At 46.8% G+C, this 18151-nt stretch overlaps 1 protein-coding gene across 1 annotated transcript in view; it reads right to left on the reverse strand.

The window, feature by feature from the left end:
• Window positions 1–4499: 4499 nt before the first annotated feature.
• Window positions 4500–18151, reverse strand: part of STPG4 (sperm-tail PG-rich repeat containing 4) — a 39087-nt gene continuing 25435 nt past the window's right edge. The window contains exons 6-7 of the mRNA XM_061168506.1: window positions 7269–7373; window positions 4500–4628 (exon numbers count right to left, since the gene is read on the reverse strand). Coding sequence (XP_061024489.1) covers window positions 4512–4628; window positions 7269–7373 — 222 coding nt within the window. The 3' untranslated portion in view covers window positions 4500–4511. The remainder of the gene's footprint in view (window positions 4629–7268; window positions 7374–18151) is intronic.

The following is an 18151-nucleotide window of genomic DNA, read 5'->3' on the forward strand; positions in this document are numbered from 1 at the left end:
GACAAAGGCCAGCCCTCATCAAGCCCAGAGCTCTGCTTGTGACCTGCACAGCTCCAGTGCACTGCCTTGCCATCCAACCCTGCCCCCTCCCAGGTCGCTCAGTTCCCTGGCTCCTCCCCCTCCGCCCCCACCCCGAGCCCACTCTGGTGACCAGAGATGCAGTGTCACTGGGCCTGAGCTCCCTTCCTGCCTACACTTCTCAGGGACTAAGCCACACTCCGACCCAAAGCAGCCACATTGCCACCTCCCTCCCCTGATGGATGGGCCTCTCTGAGCCCCCATCTCTCTTCAAAAGGGTGACACACTTTTCTGGGCTCTGATAGAGCTAAGGGTGTTGTCAACAAGGCAACGCGAAGCACCTGCTGAGAGACATCCTCCACGAGTCCACCCCCTGGGCCTCCCCTTCCTCTGGCTCCTCCTCCTTCTGTCCCCCACCCCCTCACCTACTCGCCACCCCTAACATCCAGGCCTCCGTCAGCCTTGGCCCCTCCTGCCATCCAGAGTCGCCCCTTCTCTGGGGAGACGGTAGGGTGAGCTGGGCCAGGGTCTGGGTCTCTGGCACTGGCCCCCACAAGCCCACCCGGTCCCTGCGGCCTTGAATCCGGAACCCAAACCCCTCCCTTTGGGCCTGGCAGGCTCTGTACGCCTGCAGCCCCGCCCTTGGCCAAAACCAAAGATCTGTGAGAAGCCCAGCCAAGAGTCAGGCCGGCGAGAGGTGCCTGAGTTCAGGGCCCTGCTGACCTCTCTACGCAGAATGACCTCCACCAGTAACGTTCCAGGAACTTACTTCACTCAGACCATCCGGCCCGGCGCCATCCTCTTTCCTTAGGACTCAGCCAGATGCTAACACGGACTAACCTCTTCTTAGCTGGAGCATGACTTCCTAGGGCAACAGCGAAGTCTTCTTAAACCTTCAGGGGTGGGGGGAACTACCTGTGGCCCCGCCCAGAGTTATTGGTGATTGGTGCCTTCACACCATCTCAGCAGCGGTTCTCAACCTTGGCTGATCATTGCAATCACCTGGGGGGGGGGGCGGGGATGGGGAGGCACATTAAAAAAATACTGGGCCTGAGTCCTACCCAAGAGAGTTTGATGTGATCTGTTTGGGAGCTGCCAGGCACTGAGCTTTGTAAAGTCTCCCCCGGGGATTCTAAAATGCAGCTTAGAACAACTGATTCTGAACTTGTAGAATGTGTTTTCAAGATAATAGGACTTTCAAAGAAATCCTAGCCGCAGGGACCGGAGTCCAGGCAGCTGTGTGCTGCTTTGAGGCGGGTGGTACCGAGCAGATGAGAGGTGATGCTGGAGGCCGGGCTGGTCACCTGAGCAACCTATGGCCCTAGGTCTCCAGGTCTGCAAGGTGTCCCCTGTGGGTCCAGAAAGCAATGGGGGTGGGGGTGCCAGTGGGGGTGAGGAAGGAGGGAAAGAGATGCGGGGGGGAGGACAAGCTGTCCCCATGAGTGCTGTGACTTTTGACATGCTCTGACTTAACGCAGAGGGAATTTCACATGGCAACAGCAGAAGATATTTGCAGCCAAGAAAACCATTTGCTTTGGTTGCAGCCAAATTCAGAGGGCAGTTGGCGTGTGGGTGGGGGAGGGGAGAGGAACAGCAGGATGCCCAGGGAAGCCAGGGCCGGGACCTCAAGAAGCCAGTGTCACAGCGGTCCATGGGGGATGGAGGAGGGACCCTGCAAGGAAGGCCCCTCGGGACATAGGATAAACACCACATTCCCTTCCATCTGCCGGCTCTTGGCTTTTCTAAGTCAGTTTGGACCTGTCACTGGATGCATACAACAGCCGTAGCTGCTAGGTGTTTATATCCCAGTCTCAAAGCTCAAGCTCAAAGTCAACCCCAGTCTGTCCAATCTCTCCATGTTGGAAAGGACAGAAGGAGGCCCTGCTCTTCCAACATTGTCCCAGTTTTTAGGCTTGTGGCAGGAAAAAGCCATCCAGAATCTCTCTGGTCTATTTGGGAAAGCCTCTCCCTACCTGTATGAGATTCTATAAAAAATGCTGGAATATGTCAAAGAAGAGAAGCAAATCACTGCTCTCCTGGCCGCCTGGTGCCTGCCAGCCCCTCTGCTAGCACCTAGGGAAACGCCTCTGTCACATCACCACAGAGGAGACACAGAGCAGGGGGAGGCTGCATTATGGGCAGGTGGCAAGACTGGACAGGAGCACAGGGCTGGGGTACCCCCAGCTCCAGAAAGAAGACAGAAGTCACAGGAGCCAAGGGCAAAGTTAGTGCCGGGACTGGAAACTCAAGGGTGGCCCTGCGGAGTGTTCTCCAGCGGTTCCGCCTCCAGGTGACGTCTCTGCAGGCCTCCCAAGCCCCCTTCTTGCAGGTCAGGCAGGAGACGCCCTCTCCTTCTTATTCTGAAAGGGTCTTCATTCTCTTCTAGAACACAGGGGAGCTGCCCTCCACCCCGGCACAGCTGGCCCCTGCAGCTATGTCTGCACCAAGGGTCTAGGCCCTCCTGGCCACAGCTGGAGGGCCCAAGGGTAGACCCCTGACCCAAGCTGGCCAACTGGATTCTGTCTCCTGGGAACCTGATACTGGAACCAGGAGGGGCTGCTTACGTTCTTTAGGGCGTGGGATCAGGAAGTGATGCGAGGAGAAGGCTGCATTAGACCCTAAGCCTGGGAAGAGGCTGGCCTGAGGGAGAAGCAGAGGGGAGACAGAGGGAGAGGCGGTTCCTGCCCGCCCCTGGTTCACACTGCTGTCGGGGAGATACCCCACATACCTGCAACACAAGCTCCCTCCTGCCCTTGCCAGTGTGAGGGGTTCCCCTAACCTTCCACCCACGAGCCCCAAGACAGACATGACCGCCTCTCGCCTCCCTCTCTCTAGAACTGCTGCCCTGAGCGCCAGGCACAACCTGACACACTGCTTCCTAGAGAAACACGCTCTGTCAGAACTGCCAGCGTTACCTTCTGATCCTGCAGGGGCCTTTGACCCACTTGGAGAATAAAATTGGGAACTCTCTGCCCTGCAGCCCTCTGCTGATCAGAGTGGGACAGGAGCTGCCACCCCTGAGGCATCTGCCTCATCTTCCAAGGGGCCGTTTTCTGCTCTGAAGGAACACAGTGCAGGGAGTTTCTTCCACAAATGTGAGACGCGGATAAACCCAGGGAGATGATGACCTCCCCTTCCTTGCGCCCAACGCCCACTTTATAATGGCATTTATATGACTAGAGAAGAGAGCTGGGGTTTTTTTTAATATAATAAAATATAGGGATTTATATTAGGTTTTCTTCTTCTTCTTTCTTTTAGTTAAAAAGAAAAAGATTCCTTCCTATTATTGATTAATGACTCTAGTCTGCCCATCCTTCACGAGACCCCGGCTGTCCAGCATAGGGTCCGTCTGGCTGGAGCTCCCAGAGCAGGACTGACTGCTTGGCCTGTGGTCTGGGGGTTGCCCAAGCCCCCTCCCGCCCCCATCTGCACCCTCCACTCTAGTTGGGCCAGGCTCCCTCTGTTCCCCTCCAGCAAATGTTTCTTCCTGTTTTTCGCCCAAACGGGGTTCCTTGCCCTCCATCTTCCTCCCTCTCCTCTCTGCCTATCTCGGCCTCCTGGTCCCTTGGGTACCAGCCAAGCTGCCTCCTGCACCCAGCCGTCCTTCCCTGCTCGGGCCGTGCTGCCCTGTCCCTGCTCTGAGTGCCTGTTGTGGCCTTTGTTGTCAGAATTTGCTCCTCTACACACCGGGCGTGGTGATCTCGCAGTTTCCCGAGACTAGGGCCTATCTTGCTGGTGGAACTGCCATCCACATGACGGCCACCCCTGAGCTGCACACACAAGGTGACCGGAAGGAGGCTCTTGGCATGGTTTTCAAAGCCTTCCTCAAGCTGGGAACTCTTCCAAACTACCTTTCTGGCCTTGTCTCCCCTCCAACCCTCCCTAAACTCGGTCACATGCCTTGTTCATCTTTGTTTCAACCTCCACTCCCTAACCCCAGCACAGCACCTGGCACGGAGCAGATCCTCAAAATATTTCTGTTGACTTGAAACCACAAATGCTCGTCAGGTTGAATCAATATTGTTCTCTTCAGGGAGTTGAGAAAGAGAAAGAACCATCTGTTGGGATCCCGTCAAGCTCGGGTTGGCCTTGGCTGAATGCCGACCCCCCAAGAAAGTCTCCATGAGTCTGTGAGGCATGATAACCCCAGTGCACTGGAGACCCAGCCAGAGAGCCCAAGGTCGCACAGAGCCCACCTGACATATCAGGGCCCGTCCAGGTGCTGTGAGAGCAGCTCAGGGGCACAGCCTCTGGGGATACACCCTCTGACAATACACAGAGGGAACATATAACTGATTGTTCAAACCAGGAAACTTCTGCACGTGAACTGGACATTTTGCTGGGACTATTCCAGATAAGCGGGCTGGGTGGTCCCCCAAGGCCATTGATTATGGTCTGTGGTCAAACCCTCCTAAAGAAGGGACAAAATAGAGTTTTCTAAACATAAGAACTTACTAAAACTCGAAGTCGCTTAGGGCCAAGATGGGTTTATTTTAAAAGCCAATTGTGTTGTTGAAGAAAAGGCTATGTTCTCGGCCCATTTTGGCTATGGTCCGGGGCTGCTTGGGGAATTGGGCTGAAGATGTGTATGCTCCTGGGCCTGGCGTTTTCTGAAAACACAACAGAAAACAGGGAGTGATGAGATAGTGACACCAGAACCCGAAGCCTTCCGAGCCTGGCTGTGGGCTCAGACGTGGCTGGCAAATACCCACGGAGGGAGACGAGGGCCACAGTGGCCGGGGCTGGGGCCTATGCAGCCTGGAATTGGAGCCTGTCCTTGGGGCTGAGACCTGATCCTGTCCACGGCTCTCCCCAAGGCTGCAGAGGTGCTGAGAGAAGAGAGGCCAAGCAAGTGACAGCCCAGGGGAGGCGGGCTCACATCCCACCCACACCTCAGGGCACGCTTTCTCCAGGGCACCCCGTCCCTGCGGATGCCAGCGTCTCCCCGTCCCCCCACCCCCCGCCCTCAATGACCTCAGTCTAGTGGTAATGGGTTGGAGAGGATGGATTCTGAACCTGGGTGGTTGACCTCAAAAGCCCAAACTCGTGTGTTTCCATCGTTTTCCCCAGTATAATAGAGTAAGGTGCTTTACTACCAGGGGCTGTGGACCTCGGGCTCAGAGGGGTGTATTCTCAAGGGACTGACGAGTTCTAATTTTGAAAAGCCATGTTTTCATTTTGATGAAATTCTTGAAAAATTATTTAGCCAATTATTTAAACAAAGCTTCTCTTCTGTAGTGATAAGATATAAATGAATGTCATTCTCATAGATGAAGACTTTGATTTCTGAGGTCAGTGCTGCCCATGCTGAGGTGCATCCACATATTCCTGAACGCCCCAATATTTTATCTTAGAGACACACTGGTGTCTCTGGTTATCGTTAAGGGAAGGGTTTTAATGTCAGACGGGGCTGGATTTGAGTCCTAGTCCCACCACCGACGGCTCAATATGACCCTGGGCCACGTGCTTCCCGCGCCTCACCCAGCACATGAGGTTTTGAGGTTCACTGGGGGCCCCCAGGGACAGACAGCACCACCAGGCTGGCAGCAAGTATTGCTCCACACGCTGGCTACCACCGCTATTATTATCCCCTATCATCACCTACTTGTCATTGCCATCCTTCCTTGCACTTTGTTATCTCTTCAGGAAACAGTGAGAGTGGAAACAGGATTACTAGAGCGTCAGCCCAGAGTGGATGAGATCAGCTGCCTGCAGAAGCTGCTTTAAACGACAGGATGTTTCCCTTGCCAAGAGCAGAGGAGCAGCCTGGAAATCTAATCAACTCCTGGCCAGACGTCAAAGGAAGCTGAAGCCTTTATTAGTGCTCTTAATGAGGAAGCAGCATGCGTGTGGAGTCCTGGAAGGCCAGTCCCCAAACAGGAGCTTCGTGGGCCTGGGCCTCGCAAGGCCACCCCTCAGGAGGCTACTGGTTGTGGTTCTCAGACCTTGAGAACATCCGGCTCTGTCCCCCAGCCCCGATTCCACTGTCACCAAGCAAATTTCTGATTGTCGTCGGCTTCCTTCCGAGTTTCCTACAAGGGGAGACGCTCCACAGAGCAGCGGCCCCAGACACCAGCCCCCTTGCTGGACACTTGTAAATGAATACCACACCTTCCGGCTTCTCCGTCAGTCTCCTTGGAGCTTGGTTAGCATGACTCCAACTTCCTGAGGAAGCTCAGACCTGTGAGCTCCGACAAAAATCTGTGTTTGGATAATGATAATGCCACTAGGGTGTGAGGATCCACTGAACGGATCCACTAGCCTCCTGCCGTTGGTCTGTTTTTAATATTATTGGTGGGGCCTCCCCAGTATTCCTCCAGAGAAAGACCACACTGCTGCCACACTGTAGCACTGCAGCTGGCAGCTCTGCAGCGAGATGGCCTGGGACAACCCAGGGGGTGCTGGGGGAGGTGACCTGCAGGCAGCTGTCTCCTGCCCACCGCCCCAGCTCCTCCCACCCTCTTTGTTCGCCCCCCACCCCGGGGTGGTGCCATTTTCTTATGAGCAGAATTCGTGTTTCTGTCTTCCTAACCATCTCCAATAAGGCTACAAACCACTGAGTTTGGGGGACTTTCAGACTGAGGTGCTGGCTGGGAACAACAAGGCCAAGGGAATTCACACTTTTAGCGTTAAACATACAACAGCCCTAGCCACTTTCATAAGCCCCATGTTATGCTTTTGCCATCTTTCTTGGTCTTCTCTAGGCCTCCAGAGGCTCTCGCACACTCCCAGAATCCACCTTCTTTATGTATCTCCATGAACTTGAGCCTCTTCCCTGTCTGTCCCGAGTCCTTGGGGGCAGGATGATGGCTCAGGCCTTAATGGTCCCCTTTGGTTCAATCATAACGTTTCTGCTGTGACTTTTTGCTCCCAGAAGACGCATACATGAAGAATGGCAGTTCTGGATGGGCGGGGGCAGCCTGTGCCCACTGCTGGCTTCAATTCATTAAAGGAGTTTCCCCCCAGAGCATCCAGGACATAACACCGATGGCTAATTACTGTGCTGGCTGTTCTCATCTGGACCCATAATTCAGCCACGGGCTTCAGGTCTGGAGTCACTCTGAGCCTGAAGCTGGCCGAGGGCTTGCCGAGTGAGCTCTATGCCCTTTGCTGCCTTGATAAGCAATTTTAGTGTATATATACTAGAATTGTATATAACTCTGCTACCCCGATCCGACCCCCAATGCCCACTCCCCACCCACCCACCAGCCACAAAACCTACAACCACATCTGTCTTTTAGGATACTTACTGAACAGGCAGGCAAGAATCGAGGTACTCTGGATTGAAAACAGGAAGTAACAGAACTTACTGAAGGTATTTTCAAGTTATAATGACCTGGTCCTGGGCCTTCACGCTGTAGAAAAAAAAATTTTTTTAAGTGTTTCATAAATAGTGATATCAGATATATTTTGATGCTATATTTGCCTTTTATGAATAAGCATATGAATCAGTGTGACAGGGTAGAAAAATCCCTGGATTGGGGCTCGGAAGATCTTATTAAGGTGTGCCCTGGCACAAGCCACTGTGAATGGGAATAATATCTGCTTTACCTGCCTCATGGATGACTGTGAAGACTGGAGTTAGGTGACCTGCGGAAGTGTCCCCTGTCCCTGCCTGGATGCCCTCCCCTCTCCCAGGCCCCCTGCCCACCCCTGCAGGCCTCGCTCCATTTTTGTCCCTCTGTTGATGGTGACTTGCTGCTCTGAGCTGTTAGCTTTATAAAAACATACTTAGTCTTTCATATAAACGCAGTATATGTTCTCTTAGTCCAAAAAAAAAAAAAGTATTCAGAGCAATTCACTGACCTAAGTATTGATACAATGCTATGAGGTTAACAGAAATGCATGAACACAATTTTAAAAAGACAAACACCTCAAAAGAAAAGTTAGCAAAAGGCAATTCACAAAGAGGAAATGCAGTGGGGAAATTGGGTGCTGGGGCAGGCTTTAAGGTCATTAATAACCAAATAAGGTGTAATTAAAACAAAGAGATACTTTTGTGGGGGCCAGGAAAGAAAGAGAGGGAGGGAGGGAGGGAGGAAGAAAGGGAGGGAGGGAGGAAGGAAGAGAGGGAAGGAGGAAGGGAGGAAGGGAGGAAGGGAGGGAGGGAAGGAGGGAGGAAAACTTTATCCACAGCATGGACACTCCTATGACTCTGGTGGAAGTATTAATTTGATTAGCCTTTCTGAAGCACAATTTGGCAAGCTATGAAACAGCTTAAAAACAGATATACCTATCCAAAGGGAGAGAAAGAAGAAAGGAGTCTGGTTACAAGATTGTTGCAGGAATCCAGAAGACAAATGATGAGTCCTGAGCCCAGGTATGGCAGGAAAATGAACACAGCCCAAACAGCACAGTAGATAACACAGACAAAATGTTAACCTTTTTTTCTTTTCTAGCAATTCACTTCTTTTCCTCTCCCATTTTCAAATACCTGTACTATTTGACAGAAAAGAGTCTTTCTGGCATGATGTCTTGGATCTGTTTCTAAACAACACAGGAACTAGGGGAAGTGGGTGGGGTATGGACTGGCCAGGAGCTGGTCATTTTCGAATGGGTACATGGGGGTTCTGTCTACGAGGTATATATTTTTAAACTTTCTACAGTACAAAGTTAAAGATAATATATATTTATCATTTTGACCCAGCAATTCCATTTTTAGGAATTCTTCCTAAGAAAACAATTGAGAATGTATGCAAATATTTGGCCACAGAGACATTCACTATAACATTGTTTCTAAAAGTTGAAAATTGGAAATAAATGGAATGACCAATGACGTATGCCTGGTTAAATAAATTGTGATTCTTCCATCCAGCCATCCAGGTTGATGAATTTTTAGGGACATAAACACTATTCCCAAATATTGTTAAGTGAACAATGCAAGCTTTAAAAAATGTGCATAAAAAAACTGGGAATGGAATGTTCACTGACAGTAGTTTTCTCCAGGTGGTAGCATGTTGAGTAAAAAGAAACTTTTTTTTTTTTTTGCTTACTGGCAGTTTCTAATTTTTCTATGATGGACTTAAGTACTCTTGAAATATGAAAAAAAATTATACCTAATGTATAGATAAATGAGTATGGAAATTGGGTAAGTGAAAAAGGGGGTAGGGAAAAAAATAAAATGAGCAGTAAGGTTAGAACAGAAATGTTCCTGTAAGATCCTGTAACACATGAGGCTGAGCCACAAGGTAGCTCAATGGCTTTGGCTGAACAAGCACCAACTGCAGCCCCTCCTCAGGATTTAAGAGCAAGGCTTTCAAAACCCTGTTCTCCTTTGGGTGGCACAGCAGCATGATTAGAGCTGCCATTCTCAATTATCCACCACGAGTGAAGTCTGTTATTATCAGCCAAGCACAAATCTGATAATCAAGGGATGCACCTCATCATTTTACAGTTCATGGCAGAGAGATGAAAATAGCAATGTTTTCAACCTGATGCATCCATGGGACAAAGATCGCTGTCAGGGCAAGGCTCTCCGTACGACGTGACCAACCTCTGCACTCCCACTGGAGAAGTCCAAGCCACCATAAGAACACAGGCATAGAAAGTCGGGGAAATCTGGACAGGAACGGTTTGCACAAAGTCCCTTTGGTTTGGCCGTAAGAAATGCAAGCTCTTAAGCCAAAGTGGTAGCTGGGGCAAAAGATGCTGCTGAGGGTGCTACCACTGACTCTATGCCTACGACAGCCTAGCTGTCTGCGGGATGGCTAAGAAACGCTGTGACCTGCACCCTTTCCCCCCAAGCCTCATGTGGCTTTCACTTCTAAGCTTCCAAGTCATGAGCTGCTTGGGAGGCCAGGTGCCAGGCCTGGCAAAGCCCTGATGTGTGCTTACGCCATCCAGCAGCCTGCCTGCATGTGCCTGGTCATCTGAATCAAAGGGCCTGAGACTTAGGGAAGAAAGAAGTTACTAAATGCTATTTGCCCCCCATGTGTTACAAGTTCATATTCCAGAAGCCACAGGAATCCTGCTCTAAGTGAGAAGTAATGGTCAGGCCAGGGCCCTGCAATGGGTGGGAAGCAGCTCCAGCAGAGTCCCCGATTCTGCCCTAACCGAGGATAGCAAGTGGGCAGAGCTGAAAGGAGGGAAGGGGACTTGGTCCAGGATGCCTCTGAATGTGTGTTGAGAAATGGACCCAGTTCAACGAGAGGGGGGTTTAAGACAAGGAGGACAGGGAGGGGTAATATAGGGATAGGAGATTAAGAGGTACAAACTATTATGTATAAAATAAGCTACAAGGACATATTGTACCACACAGGGAATATGACCAATATTTTATAATAACTACCCTTTAAAAATTGTAAATCACTATATTGTACATTTGTAACTTATATAATATTGTACATCAACTATATATCGATTTAAAAAAAGAAAGAGAAGGACATTTAACTGTGTCCTACTCCTCCCTGAAGTTGGGGATTCTGCTCTCTGGTTTGCTGGCGATCTCTGAGCATGGTCCAGAACTTTGGACCACGTTACATACGATGTGTGGGTGAAGGGTGGCACCCAGGTTCATCAAGCAGTACTAAGCACCTCTTGCACAAATTGGATGGACCATTTCTTAAAACTTCCTATCATCAGGGCCATGCTTTGGCAACTCTGGGTTTCCCAAACTGAACTTTTCAAAGACCGTTGACATCTGGTGCCAAGGGAGAACAGAATTATCACCTTCCTAGAATCCCAGAACCTGCTGCCAAAAGAAATGACAGGAACCTTTTATAGTTTCCCATTCCTCGATTCGGGGCATGATTACATCTGAACCCTCCTGGTAAGATGATCATATCTTTCTCTTGCCTTTGAAAAAGTCTTATCTAATTGACTTTCTACTTAAGGACAATCTTAACCTTAAGGGATTACACAGTATTTTATGTATGATAGTATTTTATGATGAATAAAATACTATCATTGACCTAGAGGAGTTTATGGTCCAGTGAGGGACACAGGCAAACAGAAACACCAAAAAAGAATAAATGAAGATGTGAGGAGCTAGGATGGTGCTGAGTGAGGGCAGAGCTAGCTGCATGGCTTCAAGATTGCAAACCAGGCCCTTGGTGCACCTGGCCTGTGCTAGGTAAGTTTGATCTCAGTGGGATGTTACAAAGAGCAGGGGCTTTCCACTTACTGCAAAGGACTCGGAATGCATGGGTCTCACTCATTTTTCTGGAGTGCGCCTGGGACCGTGTCGTACCAGGAAGACATAGCATAGCCTCCACCTTGGCCTTCTTGACCTATTTGGTTCCAACCCCTAATGTGCAATAATGCTCAGTACTGTTGTAGGCCTTTTGTAAAAGCCTTGCCACCCCCTCACCTGCCACTGATCACACCCCTCCTCCAGGGCTGAGAGTATGGGACTGGCTTATCTACACAACACCGCTCAGGAATTGAGAGGCGCCAGGTGCCTCTGAAAGACTGTGTGAGAGTAGGTGAAATTACCCCACGATTTTGTGTGTTGAATTATGTTCTCCCAAATCCATAAATCCTATGAGTTTTTGGTGTGTTGAATTACGTTGAATGTTGAATGGTGTTCCCCCCAAATTCTTAAGACCTGTGGATTTGGAATTCCCAGTACCTCACAATGTGACCTTACTTGGAAATAAGGTCATTCCAGATGTAGTAAGTTAAGATGAGGTCATTAGGATAGGCCCTAATCCAATATGAATGGTATCCTTTAAAAGGGGGGAATTTTGGGCACAGAGACACACAGACGGGGAAAACATCACGTGAAGATGAAGGCAGAGATCTACAAACCAAGGAATGCCAAAGATGGCCAGGAGACCACAGGAAGCTATGAGAGAGGCATGGAACTGACTTTCCCTTACTCGAAAGGAACCAAAACTGCTGGCACCTTGATCTTGGACTTCTAGCCTCTAGAACAGAGACAATAAATTTCCGTTGTTTAAACCACCTCAGTCTATAGTCCTTTATTATGGTAGCCCTAGCAAATGAATACGTAAATGTTCAGTTCATTTCTTCATTCAAACAATATACAATGTGCCAGACACTGTGCTGGGAGTTGGGAATACAGTGGTATATGATTGTCTCCCAATCTCTGTTCTCCTAATTCCTTAGTATTAGGACAATTTTAAACTGGGCACATGTCCACCCAGAATAAAGACTGAATTTCCCAGCCTGCCTTGCAGCTAGGTGTGGCCACATAGCTAATTTCTGGCCAATAGGATGGAGGTAGAAGAGGTGTATGCAAATTCTAAGGAGCATCCTAAAGGAGGGGGCAGCTCATCCATCTTCCCTGCCCTCCTGCCTGCTAGCTGGTCCCATGTTCTCAGCTCTCTGGGACCACGGGTGTGGAAGCAATGCTTAGCAGAGCAGCACACAGAAATCTGATGCTGCAGAATTACCACACCAGCCCTAAACTGCCTACTGCAGGCACTTTATATAAGAGAGAAAGAAGTTCCTATCTTGTTTCTAATATTGTTACCTGTGGGCTCTGTTAGTGGCAGCAGAACTCAGTCTTAATTGACAAGGTAGGCATGTTTCCTACTCTCATGGGGTTTACATTCCACTAGGGAATGTCTACCTTACAAAAATATGATGAATGTGTGGAGTATCACACAGAGGACACATATGGTGCCATGAGAGCATGTAAGAGGGTAAACTGATCTGGCCTGAGGGGCCTGAGAAGCTCTTTAAAGAAGTACATTTGAGCTAAGACCAAAAGAACAAGGAGGAGGAGGAGTTTGCAGGGCAAAAAGGCTGGAGGAAGGGTCGTGTAAGAAGAAGTAATGGGAAGGATTAGGGAACATCAAAAGGGGCAGGGCCTCAGGGCAAGCCTGAAAGGAGGATATTGTTTATTCTAACCCTGTTGGGACAAATTCACGGCATCACAGGGATAAAATAAAAAGTGCATAGGCTCCTGTCAAAAAATAGGGTTAGGGACCTGAAATTCAACTTGCTTGTGACAGTTACCACTTTGTTGTTTTTTCACATGTGTATTAACACTAAGAATGGTTTTACGATTTAATTGCAGATGTAAACTGTCAAATGTCACCTATGTATGTCCAATCTATGAGTCCTCAGTTTCCTGAAGTCTTCTCGTTTGCAGGCAGGTGTGCTGGTCATCCAGGGCACCTCTCCAGCCTGGTCTGAAGCAGACTCAGCAGGCAGTCTCCACCACTGCCCACCGCAAGCTCCCAAGGACCTTCTGCACGGCCAGAGGGTTACCCCGTCCCTGCCACCATCTCTAGCTCCCAGCCTTCATTCACATACCCTCTCATTTGATGCTCACAACAGCCCTGTGGAGGAAGTGCTATTACCTCCATTTAACAGACAAATAAGTGAGGCTCAGTGGGGTTAGAAACAAATGACTTAGCACCTCAGCTGCAGAAGCCAGAACCAGTGACTGACCTTGCTTCTCAGCACTGGGAGGTATCAGTACTTAGTTCTAAGCTATTTTCCTTTAAAATCATAAAGCTAAAGGGAACCTAGAAAGAGCACACAGTCCGTCCCTACTGATCCTAGGCGCAAACAACTTTCAACGAATCATACTCGAAAACAGAAAAGGTCAGAGATAAAATGTATGGCCCCAAATGTCTATATATACACATGTAAAACATAAGAAATATGCAACATAAACTGAAATGACTAGACGTGGTGGTAAAAATGATCTCCCCCAAATTTGGTGTGGTAGATGGGTGTGATAGCTGGACCACACTGCCCAAAATAAAACAGATGCCCCAACAAGGAGGGTGGAACCCTGTGTGGTGGTGGGCAAAGAGAGGAGCTATAGCTGCCTCTGTAGGAATTCAGGAGGAGGCATGTGGCAGGGTGTATCCAACTTGGGAAATTCTAGAATTCTGTAACTATCGATCTACAGGTTCAGAGAAAGGAGACATGCCTGCTGGTGGGTGGGGTAGCAACAAACCTGGCAGGGGCCAAAAGTTATTCACATTTGAAATTAAGAATTGGGCTTCCTTGGTGGTGCAGTGGTTAAGAATCCGCCTGCCAATGCAGGGGACACGGGTTCGAGCCCTGGTCCAGGAAGATCCCACATGCCGCGGAGCAACTGAGCCCGTGCACCACAACTACTGAGCCTGTGCTCTAGAGCCCACGAGCCACAACTACTGAAGCCCGCGTGCCACAACTACTGAAGCCCGCGTGCCTAGAGCCCGTGCTCTGAAGCAAGAGAAGCCACTGCAATGAGAAGCCCGTGCACTGCAACGGAGAGTGGCCCCCACTCGCCGCAACTAGAGAAAGCCCGCGCGCAGCAATGAAGACCCAACGCAGCCAAAAATAAATAAATAAAATAAATAAATTAAAAAAAAAAAAAGAATTGATGATACCTCTGAAGCTCCGTACTTCTTAAAAACCCTAGTACATCTGTAGTTATATTTGAAAGGTTATATCTTTCCAAAAACGTTACCTACAAGTGAACTCATCTTTGAGGAGACTGACCCTGGGACCTGTTTTACTCATCTAAACTTTCAGATTCCATTCAGTCAGACGTCCATTTGGCTTTTTTTCAATGTGGCCATGTTTACTAATTAGTGCCCTAAATTTGGCTTTTTTTCAATGTGACCATGTTTACTAATTCTGTGCTCCTCACGGAATTTTAAACTAGCAGCTTAGTTTTTAATTGAAGTAATTCCTGAAATGCAGAAATAACTGAAATGATTCAGCGTTCTTTCATAACGCTAGTTTTAATGCAGGGAGTATGCCATGGATCTGCTATCCCCTTTTCAAACTTCTATCAAATGTGACTAAAACAGATAAATCACATAACGCTCATTTGTGTCTGTACAGATTCTTCCCTGTTTATCTGATCCTTTCCTTATTTTTTATAGGCTTGTCCGGTTTTAAGAAATACAGAAACATCTTGAAACACTTCTGATATCAAATAAAAGGAACCCATTTTTTCATTTGACATTGTAAGATTTTATTCCTACTGTCAGGAAAGATGCGTGTGTCTCATTTTTTCACTTTATGCACAACTGCGAGAAGTAATCACTGAAAAGAAACTGCTCAGCGAATCACTGTTGGAAGCCCCAAATCATATGAATGACTGAGTCCTAATTAAGTAGTAGTAATGGCACTATTTTTATTAAAGTAACAAAAGATTTTTATGTTGACCATTTCCATGGCTCTTTTCTTCAAACTATCGTTTTTCTGACTTTTGAAAATTATATTTTGAAAAATTATAAAAGCAATGCAAAAGAGAGAAAGGAAGCAAACAACCACCCTTAATCACAACACCTCAGCATAGAAACTAAAAGCATTTTGGTGCATTTCCTGTTTTTTCATACACATAATTTTTTTACATTATTTTAATCATGATAGACATACCAATTTGTATCCTGCATTTTTTCACTATGCATTAGATCATAAATATTTTTGGTACTATTTTATAAATTTTAACAATAATTGTTTTAATAGCTGTAAAATATTCCTTTGTGTAGGTATGTAATATTCTTTTTAAATTACCTCTTTCTCCTGAATACAAGATTGTTGCTATTGTTATCTTGCTATTATAAATAATCCCTTGATGATATTCTTTGTATAGATTAATATTACTGTATATAAATTGTCACTTTATGAGGGTTTTCACACAATGGAATTAGTGGGCTAACAGAAACAGTTTTAATAGCTCAATACATACTCCCACCAGCAAGAGACACAAAAAGCACTGATGTTATGGTCCACATGCCAAGTAGATATTGGGGAAAAAAGATTTAGAAAAACAAAAATCTTCCTTACTCCTCCTTACCTTAATGGGAGTATTAAATAAAGTCATCAGTGTCCCCTATATGTTCAAAGAAGTTGTGCAGAATATCTGCTATCCTTAATGCCCGAATTTTGAAATGCATTCAGGAGGGAACAAAATTCATGCAATTTTTTTGTAGGTCAAGAGATTGAGTCATTTATAAAAGCTAAAATTAAAGGGAGGAATGAGGGGAGGAGAAACCACAAATGACAAGTTTTACTTTGTCCACTTTGCTTGGATAAGAATGACTGGGGTTTGTTGCAGTTTGTTTTCTACTCTTTAAAAAAAATCCTGCTATGAGGGAACTGTGCCTTTGGGTCTGGGGATTTGAGGGGCTTGGTCATTATTATCAAAGTGCTAAAAGGAAATGGTGGCTGGTAGAATTTTCCAATACAATTTTTTTCTGTGGGTACAAAAGGGCCCTTTTTACTTTTGGTAGAACATATCTTCTGGTGTCTATCCCAAACTGCTCACATAAACACTCCTCACAGTCTTTCCTATGGACAAAACAATTATGCTGATCCATAATCAATTATTATTATTATTTCAACAATAACTGAAATAGCCAATAAGTATACAACCTTACACTGTAATCTGAAGATTAGAAACCATCTTCCAACCAGACAAATCCCTTCCCAACTGCTTCTCCTGAGAGCCACCTACACCTTGGGACAAAGTGTAATTCATCAATGGAATCCTTGACATAAACAAGAAGGCTGCATTTTTTTAACAAGTGATAATGGCTCATCCACATGGAGGGGCCTTCAGGCACATAAGACCCTAGAGGATTTTCAAATTCAAAGGTACTGTACTTTTTACAACTAAAAAATGGTGTAGTTATCTGCCATGCCTTCACATGGTCATCCACTCATTTTTTGATAGGCTGCTCCTGGAGATTCTAGGCATAAATGATTAACACATTTCAATGAGCTAGTTTTCACAGATGATGGAAAGAAAGAAGGAAGAGATACACACCTGTACGTATCCATCTTTTATAACTGCCTCGTTCCCTAAAGGGTTTAAAGTGACTTGGTGAATGTCTATAGGTTGTCGTACTCTATTGCACCTGATCTACAGGTCAGATTTCTGGTGATCATAGGTTTCATGTATACCAACGGTAAGGCAACCTGTCCTAAATCAACAGGGCTCAAGTGACACTGTGACCTTACACAAAATGCATTTCAGAAGAATAAGAGTGACAAGTTGTTTAAAAAAAACCAAAATGCCAAAAAAAACCCAAAGAAAATTAAAGTGACGTCATGTCTCTGGAGGGAATTTTTTCAGTGGTGGAAAGGATACAAAGAAAAGGAATGGAAAACTGGAAATTTGGAAAAGGAAAGGATACATAGGTTTCATTCATTCATTCAACACATTTTTGGCGACTGTCCTAGGTGCTGGGGGCATTGATGAATAAGACAGCCCCTTCTTTCATGGATCTTACATTCCAGAAGGTGATTACAAACTCTCTAATTTGATGACATAAACATTTTACATTTTAGGGACTTCCCTGGCGGTCCAGTGGTTAAGACTTCGCCTTCCAATGCAGGAGGTGTGGGTTCCACCCCTGGTCAGGGAGCTAAGATCCCACATGCCTCGCAGCCAAAAAACCAAAACACAGAACAGAAGAAATGTTGTAACAAATTCAATGAAGACTTTAAAAATGGCCCACATCAAAAAAACTTAAAAAAAAAAATTTTACATTTTAAACTTCTGTATATAAAAAAACACAAAGTAAAAGGCAAAAATTCCTGAAAAACTTCCACAAATAGAAGTGTTAATATCTCTTCACTATAGAGTTTATACAAATCAACAAAAAAGAATGTTAAAGCTCCACCCAATAGATAACTGGGTAAAGAATGTGGCCAGAAAGTATGCAAGAAGGGCCACAAGGAACTGGCTAACAAATAATTAGAATGTGTAGCCTCCGATGCTACAGATTAAAATAATAAGATATCATTCTTTTACCATCAAATTAACAACGATAAACAAGATTTATAAAAACTTTGTGAAATAGGCACTCTTTTTTTTTTTTTTTGGCCGAGCTCTGTGGCTCACGGGATCTTAGTTCCCCTGCATTGGGAACACAGCGTCTCAACCACTGGACCGCCAGGGAAGTCCCGGTACTCTCCTTTTTTAAATCTATCTGTCTGTCTATCTATCTATCTATCTATCTATCTATCTATCTATCTATCTATCTTTTATTTTTGGCTGCATTGGGTCTTCATTTCTGCGCGCGGGCTTTTCCCTAGTTGTGGAGAGCAGGGGCTACTCTTTGTTGCAGTGTGGTGGCTTCTCTTGTTGAGGAGCATGGGCTCTAGGCACGTGGGCTTCAGTAGTTGTGGCATGCGGGCTCAGTAGTTGTGGCTCGCGGGCTCTAGAGTACAGGCTCTGTAGTTGTGGCACACAGGCTTAGCTGCT

The sequence above is a fragment of the Eubalaena glacialis genome, chromosome 14 (genome assembly GCF_028564815.1).
Source record: "Eubalaena glacialis isolate mEubGla1 chromosome 14, mEubGla1.1.hap2.+ XY, whole genome shotgun sequence".
NCBI lineage: Eukaryota > Metazoa > Chordata > Mammalia > Artiodactyla > Balaenidae > Eubalaena > Eubalaena glacialis.